At 44.2% G+C, this 20,830-nt stretch overlaps 4 protein-coding genes across 7 annotated transcripts; 1 reads left to right on the top strand and 3 right to left on the bottom strand.

The window, feature by feature from the left end:
- The first annotated feature begins 111 nt into the window (after nt 1-111).
- LOC144003319 (uncharacterized) lies at nt 112-2,030 on the top strand. The gene is made up of 3 exons (XM_077499444.1): nt 112-542; nt 909-1,090; nt 1,166-2,030. Exons 1-3 carry the CDS (start codon nt 470-472, stop codon nt 1,784-1,786), a joined length of 876 nt encoding a protein of 291 aa, XP_077355570.1. The 5' UTR covers nt 112-469; the 3' UTR covers nt 1,787-2,030.
- LOC144003317 (uncharacterized) lies at nt 1,988-11,483 on the bottom strand. Of its 3 annotated transcripts, XM_077499439.1 has the most exons (10): nt 11,373-11,483; nt 8,677-8,866; nt 5,955-6,111; nt 5,063-5,728; nt 4,699-4,893; nt 4,345-4,464; nt 4,035-4,193; nt 3,758-3,960; nt 3,567-3,662; nt 1,988-2,728 (listed from the first exon to the last, which is right to left on the bottom strand). In XM_077499439.1, exons 2-10 carry the CDS (start codon nt 8,857-8,859, stop codon nt 2,558-2,560), a joined length of 1,950 nt encoding a protein of 649 aa, XP_077355565.1. In that variant the 5' UTR covers nt 8,860-8,866; nt 11,373-11,483; the 3' UTR covers nt 1,988-2,557. The 3 variants fall into 3 exon arrangements, with proteins under 3 accessions (XP_077355565.1, XP_077355567.1, XP_077355568.1); XM_077499441.1 differs by lacking the exon at nt 11,373-11,483 and having other exon boundaries at nt 5,955-6,107; nt 8,677-8,763; XM_077499442.1 differs by lacking the exons at nt 8,677-8,866; nt 11,373-11,483 and having other exon boundaries at nt 5,837-6,078.
- Nucleotides 11,484-12,178: 695 nt separating this feature from the next.
- Nucleotides 12,179-14,529, bottom strand: kera (keratocan). 2 transcript variants are annotated; one of them, XM_077501259.1, is made up of 3 exons: nt 14,336-14,529; nt 12,927-13,801; nt 12,179-12,861 (listed from the first exon to the last, which is right to left on the bottom strand). In XM_077501259.1, the coding sequence occupies exons 2-3, from the start codon at nt 13,786-13,788 to the stop codon at nt 12,698-12,700; spliced, it is 1,026 nt and encodes a 341-aa protein (XP_077357385.1). In that variant the 5' UTR covers nt 13,789-13,801; nt 14,336-14,529; the 3' UTR covers nt 12,179-12,697. The 2 variants fall into 2 exon arrangements, with proteins under 2 accessions (XP_077357385.1, XP_077357384.1); XM_077501258.1 differs by having other exon boundaries at nt 12,927-13,806; nt 14,336-14,527.
- A 3,232-nt stretch (nt 14,530-17,761) lies between these two features.
- On the bottom strand, nt 17,762-19,788 carry lum (lumican). Its single transcript, XM_077500109.1, has 3 exons — nt 19,672-19,788; nt 18,219-19,097; nt 17,762-18,115 (listed from the first exon to the last, which is right to left on the bottom strand). The coding sequence occupies exons 2-3, from the start codon at nt 19,090-19,092 to the stop codon at nt 17,961-17,963; spliced, it is 1,029 nt and encodes a 342-aa protein (XP_077356235.1). The 5' UTR covers nt 19,093-19,097; nt 19,672-19,788; the 3' UTR covers nt 17,762-17,960.
- Nucleotides 19,789-20,830: the final 1,042 nt, after the last annotated feature.

The raw sequence follows: 20,830 nt of genomic DNA, 5'->3' as shown, positions 1-20,830 counted from the left end.
TTTAAACGTCGTGTACATAAACTAGGCTCTTGAAAAAGTCAACTAAATTAATAATAAATTCGTTAAACAAAAGCGTTTATTTGTGGGTGGGGTGGGGGGGCGGCCAAAATATTCAGGACCTGTCATGCCATGACATTTTCGTGAGATGTCGCTCTTCGTCTTTAGCTCGGGACTCGAGAATCGGGAGACATACTCATTTGACCCGATGCTGCTGTCATATCTCAATTCACGGCATCGTATGTGTTTATAAACGTCTTTGTTAGTGCTCAATATATACTTTTTACCCTTAGTGGAGTTTTTTTAAAATTATTATTTTTAATGCTCAATATTCAAGGAAGGAAGTGATGTAACTGTTAGGCCGCGGCTTCGGTGGAAGTGACGTAATGCTGCCGTGACACAATCCTAAAGAAAACAAGCGTCTGCACTACGAAGTGTACTTGTTGGGAGAAGTCTTCAAACTGGACTCGAAATGACGTTTCAAGATCACGCTTACACGAGTACCACAAATGTTACAGTTAACCACGTGGAGCCGATTTATAATTGTAAGTTTGATTTGTAAACAAACAAGAAGGGGGGGGGTAAAGGCTGCGTAGTATTTTGAAAATGGCGACCTATGAAGCACCCTACGTTTGCATGGGCGAATGTTGCTAATTACTACTTGGTTTAGAAAAAAAAACTAATTTTAAAATATTAAACTGGTAGTTTGCTAGCAACAACGCTAACGCCGCCGTAATTCCCGTTGTTATGCCTCACAAGTTCATAAGCGCCTTATAAATAAAGTTAAATCGAATGTTTTGGATTGTGCTGCATTCATATCTCCTCGTAAATCTGGAACTCTGATTGTATTATTTTGTACTCCGCGTTACTACCTGCTCTTCGTCATAATTATTATTATTTTTTTCTTCTAGGGAGCCAAAAAGAAGCAGAAGCGCTTGTGAAGCTTAGGGTGTCTAATAAGTATCTCTTCTCTGGGAAGAGAAATACTTCTGCGTGGGCATGGATGGCCATCCTCAGACAGATGGGCTTGCAACACAAACTAAACCACCATCAAGCCAGCGCAAAATGGCATAACCTAAGAAAACGATATAAGGTACAACGTACAATTCTTTAAAAACTTTGAATATAAATGTTTAATGTATTTTGACATATGACTATTTCTTCATAGGAGCTTAAGGGCAAAAGCCATTGTTACATGTGGCCTCTCTTCACTCTGATGGATGACGCAATGGAGGGCAGACTGGAAGGCAGTGGCCCCATCTTGGAAATCTGCGCTGATGATAAATTCTACATCTCACCTAGAGGCAAGAAGAGAAAGATAACCCCTGCTAGCATTTGTCCGGCTAAAGTAACAAACGTAGTCCCGGAAATAGAGGTGTCGTTGAATGGAGTTAGTGAAACAGAAGAGGACGAGGGTGGTAGTAATGAGGATGAGAATGGGATGGAAGGCAGCCACGAGTTCATACAAGATGACGCAGCGGAGAGGGAAAAGCGGTCCATGGAGCTGGAGCGCATAGCCCTGCAACGGGACAGGGCGTTGCTGGAGCGGGAGATCGCCATCGTGGACCGGGACCGAGCCCTGATGGATCGGGAGAGGCTGCTGATCGAGCACGAAAAAGAGATGGTGGCCAAGGACCGCGATGCCGTCAACAGGGAGCGGCTGGCGTTGGAAAGACGGAAAGCCGCGTTGGAAACGCCAACCTTCCAAGACACCACCACGGACCAGTGCTCAAAAAACAGGACGGAACGCTTCCTGGACTTGTTTGAAAAACTCATTGATAGCTTTTGACTGGGAATAAACCTTGAACTTTTTGGAGCAAAACTGACATATTATCTTATTAAATTAAAAGTATGGACTACTTTGTTTGAACAATCATGAATACTTTTTTTTGGGAAGAGATCTTCAAAGCAATTTTATTGACTCTTGTGATTATTCCATACAGAGCACATAGATGTTAGCATTGTTCTTAGCCACAACCCTCCTCCAAAATCATGAACATTAGTCTTTGGAATAAACTATTGTGTACAGTCAACCCCCCTCCCTCCAAACTTCTTTTTATATTACAGTAGAGACTTTACAACAACTGCTTGTGTTTAAAATGCGTATTTTATTGCATTAGATAATCAAATTCTCACCTTCCATTGAGCTCCGGCCTTCAATAAGTTTACATTTCCAAAAGATTTATTTAATATTTATATTTAATCTTTACAAAACAAACATCTTTAAACAAAACCAAAAAACACCAGTTGTGTGCAGACACCAGACAGAAACATTCAGCTGACTTAAACTTTTAAATCAAGTTGTGGAATAGTTTGGCTTTTATTTGTGGGTGCGCATCCCCGTCGTGGAGGTGTGCTACACCGGTGTGTATGTGCATGGTCAGTCACATCTCGCGCATTTCTGGAATCGTGGATATCCACGCAAAGTGGTACCTCTCCGCAAAATAGTGTATTCCAGCGGTGGGTGGAAGGCCGCCAAAAGATGAGTGTCCGCACGTCCCGTGCACGTGTTGTGTCGATATTCACAGGGACGCGTGGTGGCGGTCGCTGTGTTTGCGTATTAGATGAGGTCGCCGACCGGGATGCGGGGCAGGCAGATGTACGCCTGCGGAGTTCGGCTTAGGTTGATGGGGTTGCCATCGAGGCGGATGTCCTCCAGCGCATTCCGGATGTAGTTGAAGTCGTGCAGGTTGCAGAATGTGTCTTCGTGCATTGACTGAATGTTATTACGCTGCGGAAGGATCAAGAAAATATATGGTTGTTATGCAGGGAAGATGCTACATCGGGCTATCTCCCCGTTAGAAGTCTGTAACCCCAGTTAAGCTCCTACGGCATTTTATTTGATATTCTAAAATAGGTTAATAAATTATTTCCAACTAGCCACCTTCTTTATGGATGACAGCAAGGACCATTGCAGTAAATGCTTATTAGCATCTGAGCAAAGAATTTTATTTATTTATTTTTTACCATGAGCATCATAAAATTTACTCCCAGTGCTCTTCTGCGCTTTTTGTAAAAAAAAAAAAAAAAAAAAAAAAAGTTAGTCCGGAGCCGAATAGTTTCACGAATGTAAACAAGAAGTTCCAAGTACCATCCCATCCATTTTCGGTATCGCTTATCTTGTTCAGTGTCACGGGGAGCTGCAGCCAACCCAAGGTGGCTACCAGCAAAAGGCTGACTACACTGCGAAATAATCGCCAGATGGATAACTAGCACTGCGTTCATGGAAGTTAGGTGGGGAGTCAACCACTATGAAAAGGGTCTCAAATAACATCTATTTCGAGCCTTATTTGAACCATTGACCTCTGTCCTCCATTCTAGCTTATTGCAAACTAGGCCTATGTGCAAGGTTAAGATCTTAATGGTCAAGTTATTTCACTGATATGAATGGTCATATGTTTTCCACTCAGTAAAAATGACATTTTCTTTCTGCCAAATTTGAACCATCAAGCCAATGACACTTGGTACAGTATTCCCACAACATGTATTCCACTCTACCAAGTGAGCTATCAAATGGTTGAACCACAGAACCAGAAAGCAGGTTCCTTCAAAACCTGAGCAGAACCTACCTGTAGATGTAGGGATCGTAGACTGTCTGGAAGAGGCACAGGGATGTGGTCAATTTCGTTGTCCGTCAAGTACAGGTAGAGCAGGCCGGTCATGTCCTGGATTTTGCAAAAGATGTTAGAAGTTTGAATTACAGACTAATTGGTACCAATATTTTTCAGGTTCTGACACACACACACACACACACACACACCTTGAAGGCCTCTTTGGGAATACTCTTGGACTCAATGTTATTGTGGCTGGCATCGATCAGGGTCATGGTCTCCGGCAGAGCGGGCATCTGTGAAATGTGATTTTCTCGAATCACCAACTCCTCAAGCTCCGGCAGACCCATAAACGCTTTGCTGTCAATGGACGAGATGGCGTTTGCTGTCAAGTCGATCCTCTTCAGCTTGTCTGGAATGCAGTAAGACCCGCACCGTCAGCTCTTCGCGTCAGACGGCTACGCCAACACCAGGTGCAAAACATACTCATGGAGGCAAAGTCGGATTTGTTGATCTTGGTGATCCTGTTGTAGCGGGCATAAAAGTGAGTGGTGTCTTTGGGCAGAGGTGGTACGCTGTCCAGCTTCAAGTCGTCACAGTAGACCGAACCACCAAGGCATGTACACAGCAAGCAGGTGGGCATACCTGAAGCACACAAGGAGAGAGAGGAAACAGGGGAGAGCAAGGGAACATAATAGTAAGAGCTCAATTGCATGTTTTAGACTAGTTTTGTCACCATGGTTTGATGTTACACGTGGAACTTGGTTTCCTATTCTGCTCTCCATTCCTTGCTCACCTTTCGTGTCAACCTCAGGTTCTTCAGGTTCCTCGGGCTCTGGTAAGCCAGAGCCCAGTGTCGTTTCTACACCACCGGTACCCTCCTGAGGGGTCTCTTGTGTCGGAAGCAGCCCCTCCTCTTGTTAGAGACAAGATTAGGTGTTAGATGAGCATGGACATGAACTACAAGTCAGGCAATCAGTGGGAAACTGTTTGCCGCAGTAGTTAGCAGTGTTACCAAGAAAGTGTTTGTTACATTTAACCATAGTTAAATGGAAATTACTTTTGAGTATTAGTAAGCAGAGCACTGGCCCCACATTAACTAATCAAAATACCCTTTGCCATTTGTCCTGGACCTAGATTAGATACTGACCTTTATCAGTGTCAGGAATCAGAATTATATCAGGCTCCTCGGGTTCTCCAGAGGCAGAGACACTAGAAGTTCCAGAGACATCTACGTCTCCAGAGACTCCAAGATCCCCTGAGGTTCCTGAAACTCCAGAGAAATCCCCTGAAGTACCCGACGCCTCTTGTGGGATAGTTGTAGGAATGAGAGGCAGTTCCACCTCTTGATTGAGCCAAGGTGCAGTGTTTTGGTGATACATTGGAAGGATGAGATGTGGGATGGACATTCAATCAATTTGTTAAACATTCATTCTCTCACAATTAAGACCAAACAGCAGGTTAGGGTGATCATGGTCTTAAGTAACACAGTGACGAGTTTTAAAAGTACTAACCTCCAGGTAATAATGTTATCCCTGACTCCCCAGACTCATCGGAGTCCCCAGATAACCCAGAACCTCCAGAGGTACTTGAGGTCAGGCGATCCCCCGAGAACCCAGAGCCCCACTGGTCCCCAGAACCTCCAGAGCCCAGAGGGAGTTCACTGGTGATGCCAGACCCTAGAATTCCAGACCCTCCAGAGCTAAAGTCCCCGGAGGCTCCAGAAGCTGTGGGTCCCATGGTATCCCCAGATATCAAGAGATCTCCAGATCCGGAAAGATCTCCAGATATCAAGAGATCACCGGACCCAGAAAGATCACCGGATATCAGGAAATCCCCTGATCCTGGAATATCCCCAGAAATCAGGAGGTCCCCAGAACTGGAGCTATCCCCAAATCCAGAGACCTCCCCAGATCCATAGAGATCCCCTGATATCAAGAAATCCACATCCCCGGACACCAAGAACTCCCCCGATCCTCCGGAACTGCTGAGGATCTCCTCAGAAGCCCCAGAGATAAAGACAATATCACCGGAACCCCCGGAGGCACCAGAGACCAGTGGATCCCCTGAGTCACCTGACCCAGAAACCCCAGAGGCTTCTGAGAAACTGGACCCCACTGAGCCCCCAAAATCCCCGGACACATGAAGGATGTCAATGGGCGTCAGACGCAGCTCCACCTCTTGTTAGAGACAAGATTAGTTATTAATGGACACACAACAAACAGACACATTTAACCATTAACAGCAAGTTAAATGGAACACATGCACAAAGAAAAGATGCGGACAACCAGAATCGATTAGTTGCTGCTGCTGAAGGGCAATGCTGCTTACACAACTCCAAGACCATCCAAAAACCTCTGATTTCCAGTAACTTCCTGTTTGTGACATGTTTGAGCTCTTTCAGACCTTTCTGTGTGTCCGGGCCCATGAGAACACCAGACCCCCCTGAGCCCTGAGGGATGAGCTGGGGCTTTAGGGGGAACTCCTCCTCCTCTTGCTCCTCCAATGAGGCCTCGGGCATTGGGTAGTTGTAGTCGGGCGGGGCCAGGGTGCCAATCTCTATCTGAGGAAAAGACAACAGCCCTGAGACCAGAATGCCAAGCGGTCTAATCAGACTCACCTCATTGAAACCCATAATTGGGTTTATGTGGATCACAAGTAGCTTAATTTTTCCTGGCCTGGTATCCTATCCTATCCTATCCTATCCTATCCTATCCTATCCTATCCTATCCTATCCTATCCTTCTACAGAATCAGGACTAAATGGAGTGCAAGTAGCAAATTAAAATTGCATGTGGGCTCAGGATCCACCACTAGATAGCAGCAGAGACTCCGTATTGCAGGGGTCTCCAAGTTCAGTCCTCGAGAGCCCCTATCCAGCCTTTTTTCCATGTCTCCGTCCTTCAACACAGCTGAATCTAATGATCAGCTAATCATGCAAGCTTTGCCGAAGCCTGATAACGATCCCGATCATGAATCAGGTGTGTTAGTGGAGAGAAAAATGGAAAACAGGCTGGATAGGGTCCCTCGAGGACCAAACTTGGAGACCCCTGCCCTTTTGCCTACACTCCAACTCCACCACATTGCTCATTAACCTTCAAGTCAGTAGTGATGGTTCCATGTTCCTAATGTCGGAAATAAGAGCAAAAGAACATAAAATGAAGATGAAATCAATTGCATAAGCAGTTTTCTTATACAAACACATGGCAATTCACAGTATTAGTCAGCACAGCTCTGCAGTTCAAGCCTCCTCCAGTTGGGGGCAATGAACCCACACACACCACACAGCACAGGTAATACCTGACACTTGAACATATGCAGTAAAAAAAAAAAAAAAGAGCACTCAATGGTCCTTGTGGAACCAAGACACACATGGTAGCTACATGAATCTTTATTTTGCAATGCATTTACTGTAAAACTATGTTCGTGACGTATTGTCTGTATAACAAGACAACAGAGTAAAGCTATGTAAGAACCATGAGGAGATCTTTCCGGAAGCTACTAAGTCATTAATGGGAGTAATTAAGAGATGTCCCAGTGTTTTAGAGTTTTGGCAGAATGACAGTGTGGGATGCAACAAGGCAGGCCTTTGAAAGGACTGACTCCCCCCACCCTTCACCCATCCAAAACAAACACAGTCACCCATGGGGGAAGAAGAGGCGAAAAGCTGGCAAGCAGACGTGCAGAAAAAACAGCATGGGAATACTGACGCTCAATGTCAGTGCAGAATCAAAACCAAACAGTATGTCGCTGCCCCGCTACAGTTTATTAGTCACTGGAAGCATTCAGCTAGAGAGAAGCTGTACTGGTTTTAGAAATACTTCATATCATGCATATGCAGTGTCGTGCGCTGTCAGAATATTTGTGGCTTCCAGACCAAAGTCTTTGAGGTTTCCAAAATAAACACGAGGATAATAATCCTGGTTTGTCTTTGTATTTCTTCAATCCCACAAAAATGTACATTTTTTTCTCAGGAAAAGTACAACAAACCATGTTGTTGCATATTACAATGCAAGACAAAAGCAACAGGGCACAATATGGCCACCACTGTGCATATGTTGTTGATATTCCAGGCCTTTCCTACACAAAAGCTGCATCAAGTCCAATTGTGTCATGGTAGACAGTGGGGAAATAAAGAAAAAGTCTCCAAGATGGTTATCGAAAGCTAAAGATTTGCTCCACTTTCCCTGCCGATGAGCCTTTGCTCTCCCTTGAGAAGGAGAGAGGAGATAAATCGCAACACACGCACAAAAAAGCTTGGAAGTGGAAAGTCAAGACTCAGCATTCCAGAGGCATGGAGCTCATCCTCATGCTTCATTGTTCCCCCGACAACTGACGCAGATGGACAAAATCTGTCAAGAAACTCACATTTAGACCTCTTCACTTGTAGATATACTTGTTGAACAATTCCATAATACTGTCAAATGTAATTAGCTTTATGGTATGTTCTTGCACTTTTCTGCTGAACGCTTTATAAATAAAGTTGAGTTGAGTTGAGTATTTTCACGTATCATGTACACTACGAGTCAGTTTCCCTTGCAACTTTTCTGCAAATGAATCTTGGTGAGGGTTCTGATAGGCTCTATCATGCTACCTTTTGTATGTGCTTACGTGTAGAATGGGGGACTCAAAGTTATTCTTAAACTCGCTGACATAGTAGTAAGTCTCCCCGCTTAAAGTCGCCCCCTCATAGACTCCCCACTTGCCTTGAACCTTGTCTTTCTGTAGCCTACATTCACATGATAGATGGAAGCACATGCTTTGCAGGCCCGCCACATCAGACGGCTGGAGTTGAGCTAAACCAGTTGCGGAATCCCGTTTTTTTTGTTTTTTTTTAGGGCGGAAGCTGCAGACGATGTAGAAGAAGCAGCCATCATTGTTGCTTTTGACAACCGCCAATCACAGCTTTAAATTCGTTCATTTCGAGTCATTGTTAATCTTACAAGTTGGAGATGCATCCAGGCTTTGGAAGGAATTTTGTCCAGCTGATCTGCTCCAAAAAAAAAAAGTCATCTGCACTGTTAATGTGATTTGTTGAGATCGGAAGAAACCGTTTTGCAGCTGCCTAAACAGAAATTCTCGATTCCAGCAAATTTACGGGGCCGTCGGGGCCCCGCTTTTCAACTCACCTCGGGATCCTCGATGGTCGGGCCGTCCTCGTAGTCATATTCCTGGTTTTCCGAGTTAATGTCATCCACATCGTAGTTGCCGTCGTCGTACGAGTCCAGGTCAGCTTGCCGTGAGAAACGGGGGTTGGCCACCACCACTTTGAGGACGAGCAGTCCCAGTACCAGTCGCACGAGTGTCTTCATCGTTCGCCTTTGGGACGCACAGAAATGATGTAAGTACCGTTAGAATAAAACCAAATCTCCTTGAACGAATTGAGATTCATGAGCCGTCATTTTGACCATGTGTACTGGAAAAAACAGTGCAAGAAATGTGTGGTCCACAAATTCACCTATTAACATTTTTTATCTATGGAACCTATTTACAGCTACTCACCGGTGCCACAAGATGGCACCAAAGCCCTGGCTAAATAGGAATGTAGTAATTGTTGCCAAGGAAGTATGTACCACAATAGACTACTGCATGAACACTCACCATAACTGTAAACAAATTATACATCACACTGCTAAAACACTGCACCACATTCACATGTAATTGTATCCTAATCGACACACGTAAATATTGTGACATGATCATCATTAACCTTGTTAAAAGACACTGAATGGATTTGTAGTTAGCACAAGGCGGCCATTTTCGACTCATCCGCCACTAGTGTGTTACAATTCAGTGGTCAGGGTAGCCAAATCAGCCCAATGCGAGGGTCTTCTGTTTTGTGTATGTGCACTGCCAACTTTTACATGAACTTGTCAAACACGTAAGCCGAGTCAGTGCTTATTAAATTTTAGTACGCAAACACTATTGACGTTTTGGGTTAATATTGAGTTTGGCTTGGAACTCGCTGAAGAGGACACTTTTTGCTCATATTTACTTTGGACTCCCTCAGTTCATTCTTGTTTGTATCCCAGTTCAATCTGAGGTGAGGCATTTGGTATTATCAAGAGATTTGCATATAACAAGCTCCCATTTAGCGATCAGGGATTTACTGGCATGACAGGTGCAGCCAAATTTCAGCAAATTTCAGGTAAAAAAAAAGAAAAGAAAAAAGATCCAGGAGTCCTCCAGGCAGAGAAACGGAGAGCGAGGGAAGCAGAAGCAGAAGAAGAAGAAAAAGAGAGAGACGTGGACAAGATGTTGGCCCTCAGGGTTAGACGGAGAGAGTGCAAAACGGAGGGAGGAGGGGTCCGGTTCAAGACTTGCTCGACCCCTTGGCCCTTCACAGAGGGCCTTTATGAGGGCCTGGTCACTGCCTGTCTCAGCACTCAAACTCCAAATTCCACCGAGGTTTGTGGACAGGATGGCAGTCAGTTTTTCAGGCTGCAAGGAAACACACACACACGCACGCACATAACACTCACAGACACAAACTTGGAAAGACCCACAGATGCACACTGTCTCAGCGAGCGAGTCAGAGAGACAGAACGAGCCTCAACAAAGCATAAGAACCTACATATTTCTAGATGACTAGAAAGGAGACGGAGGTGTACTTTTATAATGGCTGTGACAAGTGAAGGAAATGATCCTCTGTGTTATGCTTGGCTCCGCGTCGGACATTCCTGATATCCCTTTTTTCCCTAATAGCCACACTATCCATCTGCATAGCACAAGTTTGCAGAAAAGCTCTCGGCGTGGCTATGCTAATCTCATTTGGATCCAAAGTCAACCACAAAATCCATTATAGTGTAAGTGTTTAAAAAAAAAAAACAAGTGTTAAAATCAATTAAAGTGTATCCGCACACTTCCATCAGGGAGGACATAAAACCAAACCCTGATGTTATTATGCCAAATATGGCTACTTTTCAGCAACTGGTAAACCCATTTAAAATCCCAAAATGCAAAATTAGATCAACCAGAATAAAAAAAACAAAAACCATCCATTTTGAAAGTCATAAAACTATGAAAGACAAATGAGCAACGGTAAGTTTACAAATTTACAAGCTTCGGCTTTTACCCGTCAGCCCTTCTTTCGGATGTCAATGTTGCAAATGATGTGATGTGATTGATGTAAACTGTAATGTGTCCGAAAGGAAAAAATGAATAAACTAAGTTCAATCAAGATCCCAAAGCAACGTCAACAAGAATGATGAAACATCCTTAGCCAGGCATCATAAAATCTACATTCCAACCTTCACCTGCAATTGTCCTTAAGTCAAGTGAATCAGCCAAAGTGCAACCATGGCTTGGCTTTATAAACAGTCGAGCAATAGGTAAGACCATTCAAGATTCAAGTATGCAAAACAACCGGATTTAAATCCATCCGTATACATCAACAATGCACAGTCATCATCGTTCACCTGTAGCTTTAACAAACTCAATCAAATTAGCCAAAGTGAAAATTTTGCTTAGGTTGAAAGACAGGTGAGCAGTGGAAAGTTCATATCCGAAATGAGCAACAAGAAAAAACCCCAAATCCCAAATTAAATGCATTCTATTCATCAAGCATAGCAATCCGTCACCTGTAGCTTTTCCAAACTCAAGCGACTTGCCTTGTTAAATTCCTTTCCCCCCCCCCAAGAAATGAGCCACCGGAGTAAAAAGCATCCTCATGCATCCATCACGAAGGTCATAAAAAGACCCTTTATTGCTTCCCAATCATCAAGGTCACCTGTAGCGCCCCCAAACTTAATCTACTCACTAAGGAGCCCCCTGTGCCCCCCCTCCCATTCCTTATCACGAAGATAGCGGCGGCGAGGACGCTCACCTGTGTTGCCCGCTCTCCCGAATGCTCCCTTCAGCCACGATGGAGATGCTGAGGGCTCGCAACTCGGTCAGTGGCGGAGGGGTCGCGCAGAGGTGCCTCAACGAGGGCGGGGGGGGGTGGCGGTGAGGGGGGCCGAGTGTGTACCAACGTGTGTGTCCGGGTGTCTCAAGTGTGTGTATGTGGCGTGCGCATGTGTAGGGTCTGACAGACCTGAGTGCCCCTGCCGCTTACGTGTGAAGGTAGGCACTGAGGCTGATTGGACTGGAGCAGGTTGCTTTTGGTCACTCGGTTGGGGTAGGGAAGGGGTGGAGGTGGGGGGCATTACAAATAAAAGCACATCACTACATACACACATACCCCAACATCAAACACAAAGAACAAGAGAGCAGATCAAGAGGGACGAGGGACCCCCTACTCCCCACCCCAGGGTAGATTTTCATCCGTTAGTATCCCTTATTTTGCTACGAGTGTATTTCAATTACTCTAAAATATTTCACTTCCTGAAGTTGAAACTTGGCGTTTCATGTGTGTGCGTTCGTGTATGATCCAGGGGCCTGTGCACACAATGGGACCTCTGTGAGGAGCCCCTGTTAGCATGGAGCTGAGAGGAAGTCTCGCCGCTTCTTGAGGAAGGCCCTCCTTTTTACAGGCCCAGCTCAGATGTGCTCACGACTGATCTGAGTTCAGCCGTGAAACCATGCAAGTGTCAACTCGGATGAAAAGTTGCTGATCTGGAATCAGAACCCAAGAGGCACCAAGAACTCTTGACCTGACACAGTGGGAAGGAATCTGGAATGCACAAGACATCCTGAGCTCGTGTATACTTTAATCAAGACAATATAATAAATTTGACTTTTTCAGAAGTACAAAGCCTATAATCCAAAAACCAGATAATTTTTTTTTTTTTTTAAAGTACTAATCAGTCTCCAACTCATCTTTTAAAACAATAGAAAATGTCATTATCTAAATCAGGGTTCACCAATTCCGGTCCTCAAGATCCAGAGTCCTGCAGGTTTGAGATGTTTCTGTCCACTAGCACACCTGAATCATATAATCAGCTCATCAGCACGCCTAATAACAATCCTGATCTTTAGTATCAGGTGTGTTGGTAGGCGTTAACATCTAAAACCTGCAGTACTCCGAACCTAGAGGACCAGAATTGGTGAACCTGATCTAAATGATCAACTGATCTGTACATTGAAGGCACAGCTAGTGGTCCATTAAACTGCCTGATTTGATCACAATTTCTGGAAATGAAAATGAGTTTCTTCTGTTGTCACAGGTGTCCGGCATTCAGACTGTCCTTAATGGGAATGTTAATTTATTTAGATGACAATGGACCGAAGGAGACGGAAGCACAAGATGACATCCCGTGGAATCGGTGGTTCAATATCATTGCCATCTAGTCGCAGGTAGCGCAGTCGCGGCGCACTATCATTAGCATCCACGGCTTCCATGTCCTTGGGGCAGACGCTGGAGCCACTGACACCTGAAATGAAACAAGAAACAAGTGAAATCACCAGTTAATTATGAGTGCGTTCATGGGAAACATACTTTTGATCTTGTTGTGGTCCAAGTAGAGCTGTTCAAGGCCTGGGGGGATCAGGGGCACCTCCGTGAGCAGGTTGTGCGACAGCTGCAGGTCTAGAATGCTGGAGAGGTTGAACACGTTGTTTGGAACGCCACTGCTCCCGAGCTTGTTGTGGTTTAGCCGAAGGAAAGCCACCTTGGGCAAACCTTTGAAGTAGCCTGTAGGGATTTTGTCGATGTTGTTGCCATCGAGGAAGAGCTGAGTGGTGGTTGGCGGCAGGCCAAGAGGCATGCTGCTCAACTGGTTCTTGGCAAGGTTGATCTGCACCAGGTTGTTAAGACCCTTCAGGCTCACCTCAGTCACGGCGTCATCCATCAGCTTATTCCCCTGCAGGTCTAAGAGGGTCAACTTATTCAGGCCAAAGAAGACCCCGTCAGGGATCTTGGAGATCCGATTTCGAGAGAGACTTAGGTGCTCCAGGCTGGCCGGGAGCGGAAACGGCACCCAGGACAAGAGATTGTCATCCATGTAGAGGTGTTCCAGGTGTGACATTGCATCCAGGGTGCCTTGTTCCACTCGCTCGCTGGTTATTTTGTTCCGACTCAGGTTCACCCAACGCAGTTGGGTAGCGTTGCGCAGGGCGTCGGCCGAGACCGCTTGAATTTGATTATTCTGCAGGTAGAGGTACCAGGTGAACGGAGGGATTGGGGGGATGCTCTTCAGACCTTTATTGTCACAGTAGACCGCACGGGGGAAGTTGGTGGGGCAGCGGCATTCTTGAGGGCACGCTTGGATTTGGGCCATTAGTTCCTCGTAAGGCATGTCCTGACTCAGGACTGTCCCGAGCAGGCAGACAGCACAGAGAAAATTCACAAAGAGTTCCATTTTGATGGAAAACCTATTCTGCAAAGAAGTCAAAAGAGATTGAAGAAATATGATGGATGAATGGCCTGTAATGCTAGTTGTCTAGGACAAATGGCAATAATACACATACTGTAGACTACAGAAACAAGGTTTTTCTGGGCCATCCCTTTGCCTGATAGAACAACCGTAAACAGGGCATAGATCAGGATCAACTTTAGAAATAGAACTTTACATTTATGGCTATTTAGTACTAATGTGCGTGTTGATCCTTAGATAAATATCTGCCTTGCAGTGCAACACAAAGAGGGGAAAAAAAATCAAGGTCAGCTTTGTCCATATTCTTCTTTATCTTCTACTTGAGTCCTTGCAGATGACATCTGGTTTAAATTCTGAATGCCCTCAACGTTTTGTGCAGAACTAATTTTGTCAGCCCTGCATTTTCCACGGACGGACACTCTTCAAAAACAACGTCAGCACACCTGTTAGTTCTGCTGTTAAAGCATTGTCACCAAAATGTATTGCAGACTGCTGCATAATGTAAGGACATTTCAGTTTTCACGAAACCTACCTCAAACTTTGACAAAGAAGCGTCCTCCGTAGAGTTTTCAAGGCTCGTCCCAATTAATGAGGCAGTAGTGCTTACCCGCTAGTATTTGTACGACCAGTTTTTTTTTTGTCACTGGCCAATGAGGACTCATGTGCTAAGCCTTACCAAGACTCGAGATGTGGCCCATTTAGAAAGAGGTCACTGCACCGCTACCTGTTCTACCTTGTCTGCTTGCGTCCGCATCAACATTAGTCTTGCTTAATTCCTCCGTGCTGCACTTGATCTCTTTTGAACTAACAAATCCCTCAGGGTCACCGCCAATCTTTGCGTCAATTCCGTTCCGCCAACATCTGTGGTGTATCCAGGATTAATTTAAACTTTTCTTTGACAAACAGACAACAGATTGCAGTTTTGTGTTTGCACCCTTAACAGATAATTAATTATACACAATGCCTTATCTAACTTGTTTTATTTCAAATTAGAAGTACTTCTGCAGTTGTCAGGGATCTTTTGCCTAAGCCATTTGAAAACACGGGCCCGATTGGCGTGAGGTCAGTTTTTAATCTGAGGGGACTTAATTTAATGAAGGCTTGTTAGGCCAACTGCTTCTTAAGCAAGCGCTCCCTTCCAGCATTGACGACAGAGGCTGCGATGCAACAGGATAATCCCCGACGACTTGTGCGAGGGCAGAGGCAACACACCACACTACAGCCTCTTCGCACGTTTGCGCTCTTGTGAATCCCAATGTTAGTACGTCAGATAGAGCGGACATTAGGTCCAGAAATGTTGACCAAAGACAATTAAAACAGGAACAACTCAAGCTATAACCTTACACTAACCAGAACTTTAAGACTTGCATTTAAGCCTTTTAAACACAAAGTTCATAAACAAAAAATGTTGTTGTTACCTGCTCTCCCAGTTACTGTACAATGGCAAAGTTCAATAAGTAGTTTCTGTCAGGTCCACTTATGTTCCACAGTTGGCAGTTACATTGATTTGTCAGCTATTGTTTGGATTCCCCAAGAAGCTTGCACGGTGAAGACGATTCTGCGACAACTGGGATGTCCTTGACCCAGAATTTTAGTTTTGCTCATCTGGTTTTTGGTGTAGAGGAAATTACGCATCTGGTCTTCATCCTACCCTACGTGGACTTGCTCCTTAACCGTCACTAATGTTTGTTATTAATGCTCAGTCAGTTTAATCACTCTAAGGCCTCAAAGCTGAGCAAGGTGAATTGATAGAGATTCAAAAATTAAAAACACAGTAAGAAGTTTCATAATATCATGGAAATTATTCTAATATTATGTGACTGAAGGAAACATCAGTTCTAAAACCATTTAAATAATTAATAGCTAAAATTAATTCACAAGCCTAACACAATATCTGCTCTAAAACCAGACTTCTGGATACAACTGTAGACTTAGACCATCATGGTAGTTTATGCACTTCTGCTGCAGCTCACAGACAAGCATATTATATGTAAAAGGAGACTGGGATATCATTCATCATGTAAAATTATAACTGGGTAAATAAAGAAACTATAAGTGTATATTGTTGCTGTTTTTTTTTCTTTCTTTTTAATGCGTTTCCCCTGGTCTTTTCTGCACCCAAGTGTCATCTAATCAGCTAACTCACTTGTTTCACGTTTTACCCAGCTGTCTCTCGTTTTGGTAATCAGCCAGTTAATATATGAGGCCTCCTGGTTTTGTCCAAAACCTTTACTTGTCATGTTGCTGTATGCTTTGTATGCAGTATGTTGCAAAATGTTTTGTGTCTACAGCTACTAGTAAAGTATTGCCATCAGCTGTAAACCTGTTATTTTAAATGGGGCATTGAGACCTGAATCTTTCCTTGCACCAAGAGGAAAGTCTACTCAAATTATATCATGTCAAAATTGTTCAGCATATTCCAAAACGGAGCAGAAACCACAAAAATATGTTCCTTTTTTCATTTTCTCCCTGACATACACCACTTAACATTCTTGACATTGTCCATTCACCGCAATATGAAAAACAAAAAAAAACAAAAACCCATAACTAGGAGAGCACTGGAGAATGTGTTCTTGAACTTATTGTGTGAAAATACAGTTGCCTGTGATCTGTATGTGACTGTATGCATTTGTGTTGCACTCACAAGCCAAGTGCTCCGAAAGACATTTGGCGGTTTGACCGCAAGTTGTGTCAATGAGTACGCGAAGGACAATGCAAAGAGCCAAACATGCAGATTGCCATGTCCCGGAGCCAGTGAACCTAGCTAGCTCTGTTTACAAGCTGTTGTCGACTTGAAAATGATAAGAACCCACAGGAATTATATTTGAAGCAAGATTACAGCTTGAAACTTTAAGACGTGGCACTAGCTGAGAGCTTTGATTGATGCAAATGGAAGACGCTCACCATATTAGAAAGCACAAAGCTCCCTTTTTATTTTCTTTATTAAACGAACAACCAATATCTTCAATGGCGCATAGCCAACTAGTTTAGATTTAATACAATTTACTTTGCAGTGTGTTCTCTGATACAAGCTTAGTACATTCTCCCTGCAAACTAACACAAAGCAAGCTCTGAACACTTAAAACAAAAACAAAAAACAAAAAAAACAAAATGAGTCTCTTTTATCTGATAATATTTTTCTGATGTGTTTCCATGCAACCAAACTTAATATCAAAAAGCTCCATACATACAAACGTATTGGAAACATGATTTATTCAAACTGAGTTCCTCACAGTAAATTCATGAGCATTGACTGTTCCAAAGTGGCTCTAAAGTGAAGACAAGGAAATGATCCAGACAAGATGTGATAGTCTATGACAATGTCACGTTAAGCAACAATAGAGAACTTCCAGAACTGCAAAAGCTGTAGTTTATTATCAAAAGAATGATACCATTTGAATTCATGCATGAAATGAAAATAATACAAATCAGCAATGTGCACTGACAAACAAATATGTCACGCTTTAGCTTCATGAGCTATCATTTAAGTTTTTCAAGATTTAAATCAGTATACTGAACAAGTATTTTACATTTAATTAATGTATACATTGAATACGCGGTCGTTCTTGCTGGCCCTTTGCACAGCAACGGCTTTATTAAACCTGATACTATATATGCTACACACGAAACATACAAGACAAAGACAAAGTGAAGCTACTATAGAGACAGTGGAGATGATAATGTCATTGTTTACTCCATCTTATCTTTTTTGACGTGTCTAATTGGAATGTTTGAAGTGTGCTTTTTTTTTTTGTTTTCTTCTTCCCACAATCAAAGTTAAATGCGAGCAAGTAGGTGACTAGCCTTCTCATTTAGATCTACAAAAATGTGCATCCAAGATGCTAGTTGGTTAGCAAAATTAGCTACAGCACCACTAAACTTTTTGTCGTTTTAAAGCTTTTTTTGTTTTGTTTTGTTTTGTTGTTTTAGGATTTTTTTTCCCCCCTTGTTTTTTTTTTTTTTTTTTTTTATATATCTACAAATATTTGCTATGTATTCAAACTTAATTGTGTCCCACCATTATATAATGTATCATCAAATTGTTGAAATGACTGCAATACCGCAACATTTTTAAAAAAAAATGTGTTCGTGTTGAGGATTATTTCAACAAGTAAATCCATAAACAATGGAGGACAGGTGGAGGGGGTTTAAGTTCCTCATTCAAACATGATTTCGGAGGCCATGCGCAGGCAGTTGGAGGTTTCGGGGGGCATGCTGTGGTGTGTGACGTTGTTGGCATCCAGGCGCAGGTGCTTCAGGTGTGAGAAGTTGACGGGAGTGACGTACTTGCAGAAACTTGACAGGTCAAACTCTGCAGGAAAAGGAGAGAATATGACCAAAAAACAATCACGTTAGTCCATGCCTACATTAAATCAATCAAATTGAATGAAGACAACAAGTTGGTGCCCGCTCACTGTTGATCTCATTGGCTTGGAGGTACAGTTGCTCCAGCTGCTCATTGATGTCAGGGATGGTCTGCAGCTTGTTGAAAGACAGGTCCAGCTCCAACAATGACGTCACGTTGAACACTCCCGCTGGGATTCCGGAGTCCACCAGCTTGTTGTGAGACATCCTCAGGGAACGCAGACCGGGCACCTTGCTCAGGTATCCTGAGCCGATGCTGTCGATATCGTTGTAGTCAGCGTAGAGGATTTCCAGAGAGGCTGGCACACCGACGGGCAGCTTCTTCAGCTTGTTGTGGCTTACATCGAGGGACAGCAACTTCTTAGACCCTTTGAACGCGCCGGCGACGGCCTCAGAGGTGAGCTGGTTATGCTGCAAGTTGACAGAGGTCAGATTCTCCTTGTCGTTCAGGAGCCCGGAGGGGAACTTGTTCAATTTGTTGTGTGTTATCTTGAGCTCGTCCAGAGACTTGGATGGAGGGACCACTGCCTCGGTGAGGAGATTGTGGCTGAAGAAGAGTTTCTCCAGGGCGGTCAGTTTGTCGATGGTACCTGCTGCAATCTTCCCGTTGGTGATCTGGTTGTTGTCGAGGACCAGCCACCGGAGCTCGGCGGTGACGTTATCAAACACGCCAGACTTGATCTCTTCGATTTGGTTATTCTGGAGGTACAGATACTTGATTCCCGATGGCACCATTGGCACCACCTTAAGCTTGCGGCTGTCACAATACATCGCGGTGGGGAAATTGATGGGACATTCACACTCGCGGTCGCAGTTCGCGGTTGAGGGTCCTATCATGGAGGGCGGCACATAGTCGTCGTCCTCATACTGGCACAGTGCCAGGCAAACAAGAGCTGCCAACAGGTGTACACGGAGAGGAAACATGGCTTCTGAAAAGGGAATGAGAAGCAGATAAGGAGACGTAAGATGAAGGTCAACAGAGCTGCAAGAACAAGAGAAAACAGAGGAGACGCATTCAGCAGCACTGCCACACCCACTCCCCTGAAGCGTTATATAATCATTCAAGAGTTCACGACTGGAGACCCAAGGGGGCAATTTGAACCCTCAACAACAAATCTATCACCTTCACAGATTCCTGTGCATAAAGAGGCGATGGCAGTGGTAATGCAAGACAGATGTACCAGAAATCCTTGAGCGCAAATTATCCTGAAATATCGCTCGGGTCCTTCAGCCCATCACTTAAACACTTGGTCCTACCATGCATGGTACCATCTATTTTGACAGTCCTTGGTCCTAAACCAATAAATATATTACATGTCGATTAGACATAAATGCAAAGAGCATAACCCTCAAGGACCTCTTGCTACTCTTTTGGTTCCATGCATTCTCCTTGTCCTAACACCAGTCCAGTCCAGAACAACTCAAAAGCTCACACCGGCAATCAGACAACCAATTAAATGAGAAATCAATCTCCCAGGGTGTCCCTGCAACAGACTGACTTACCTGCGCTCCTCTCACGGCGTACTATCTGCTTGGGGTTGGAGGGCCAGTGGTAGAACACGATGGTGTTCAAAAAGTAGACGTCTCTGGAGAAAAACACAGAAGAGAAAGACAGAGAGGGAGGAGAGAGAAAGGGAGAGAGAGAGACAGGGTAGAAACAGAGGGGGGAGATGGAGAGACAGGGGGGGAGGAGAGGAGGATGGTGGATGGGAAGGAGGAGGAGGAAAAGGTTTTGAGGGGTATATGGCAGTGATGGGGGGCTTTTTCCACCAAATTCAGTTTGTGGCGAATCAAAAGATGCCAACAGGATGGATGCAAGCAAGTGTCCAAAGCCAACAACAGGTGCAATCCGGTCTGTGGGTGTCACCTTTTTGCCAGCATTCTGCTGATCACCTTGGTAAACTTCATTGTTCTTGGGAAAAGTAGAAAAAGTGGTGGAGAGGTGGCGGAGGAAAAATATAACAACCTAGAAACTTATGAGCCGTGATAAATCCCATGTGAATACAGTTTTGGAAAGTATGACAAAATACTGCTGCAAGACGGCCAGAAAAGTCTTACATAACATTGAGACTGCAAAACCAAGTACTTTTAGAAGGTAAGTAGAAGCAGATCACATCCATCTTGTGTTTCTTTCAATGTTTTTACACCACCGCTGCATTCTTTCCTCTCAGCACATTTTGAAGGCCAACAATCGTCCGACTCCACCCTCCTATTGGTTCTCCATTGAGAATGACGCCGGGGGTTTTGCCTTCTTTGGAGGAAGGGGGGGCAATCGTTGGGAAGATGAGCCAATTGCCTTCCCCATTTGTTGGGGGACATTCATCACCCTGTCAAAGCACGGCGGGATGTCACGGCTGCTTTTGATTGGTCGCACTCTCCTCTGTTTCTCCAGCAGGCGCAGAAGCCAGTGTCCTCTCAGAAAGCCTATTTGATTACACACATGCTCTAAGCATTATCTCCACCAGGGAGATTAGGTTTCATCGACATTTGCAAGACTTTACGGACATTCTTAGTGTGAATGTCATGTCTGACGTTTGCATCATTGGATGGTTCACATTAGGATTGTTCAGCTTTGGTGGTGTTTTGTGTTCTGCCAACCACCGTTCCAGTTCTAGGTTTAATTTTTTATTTCAACCCACTCAACATGGGGAGCCATACCTCT

The sequence above is a fragment of the Festucalex cinctus genome, chromosome 16 (assembly GCF_051991245.1).
Source record: "Festucalex cinctus isolate MCC-2025b chromosome 16, RoL_Fcin_1.0, whole genome shotgun sequence".
Taxonomy (NCBI): domain Eukaryota; kingdom Metazoa; phylum Chordata; class Actinopteri; order Syngnathiformes; family Syngnathidae; genus Festucalex; species Festucalex cinctus.
This window is presented reverse-complemented; position numbering and strand designations above follow the sequence as displayed.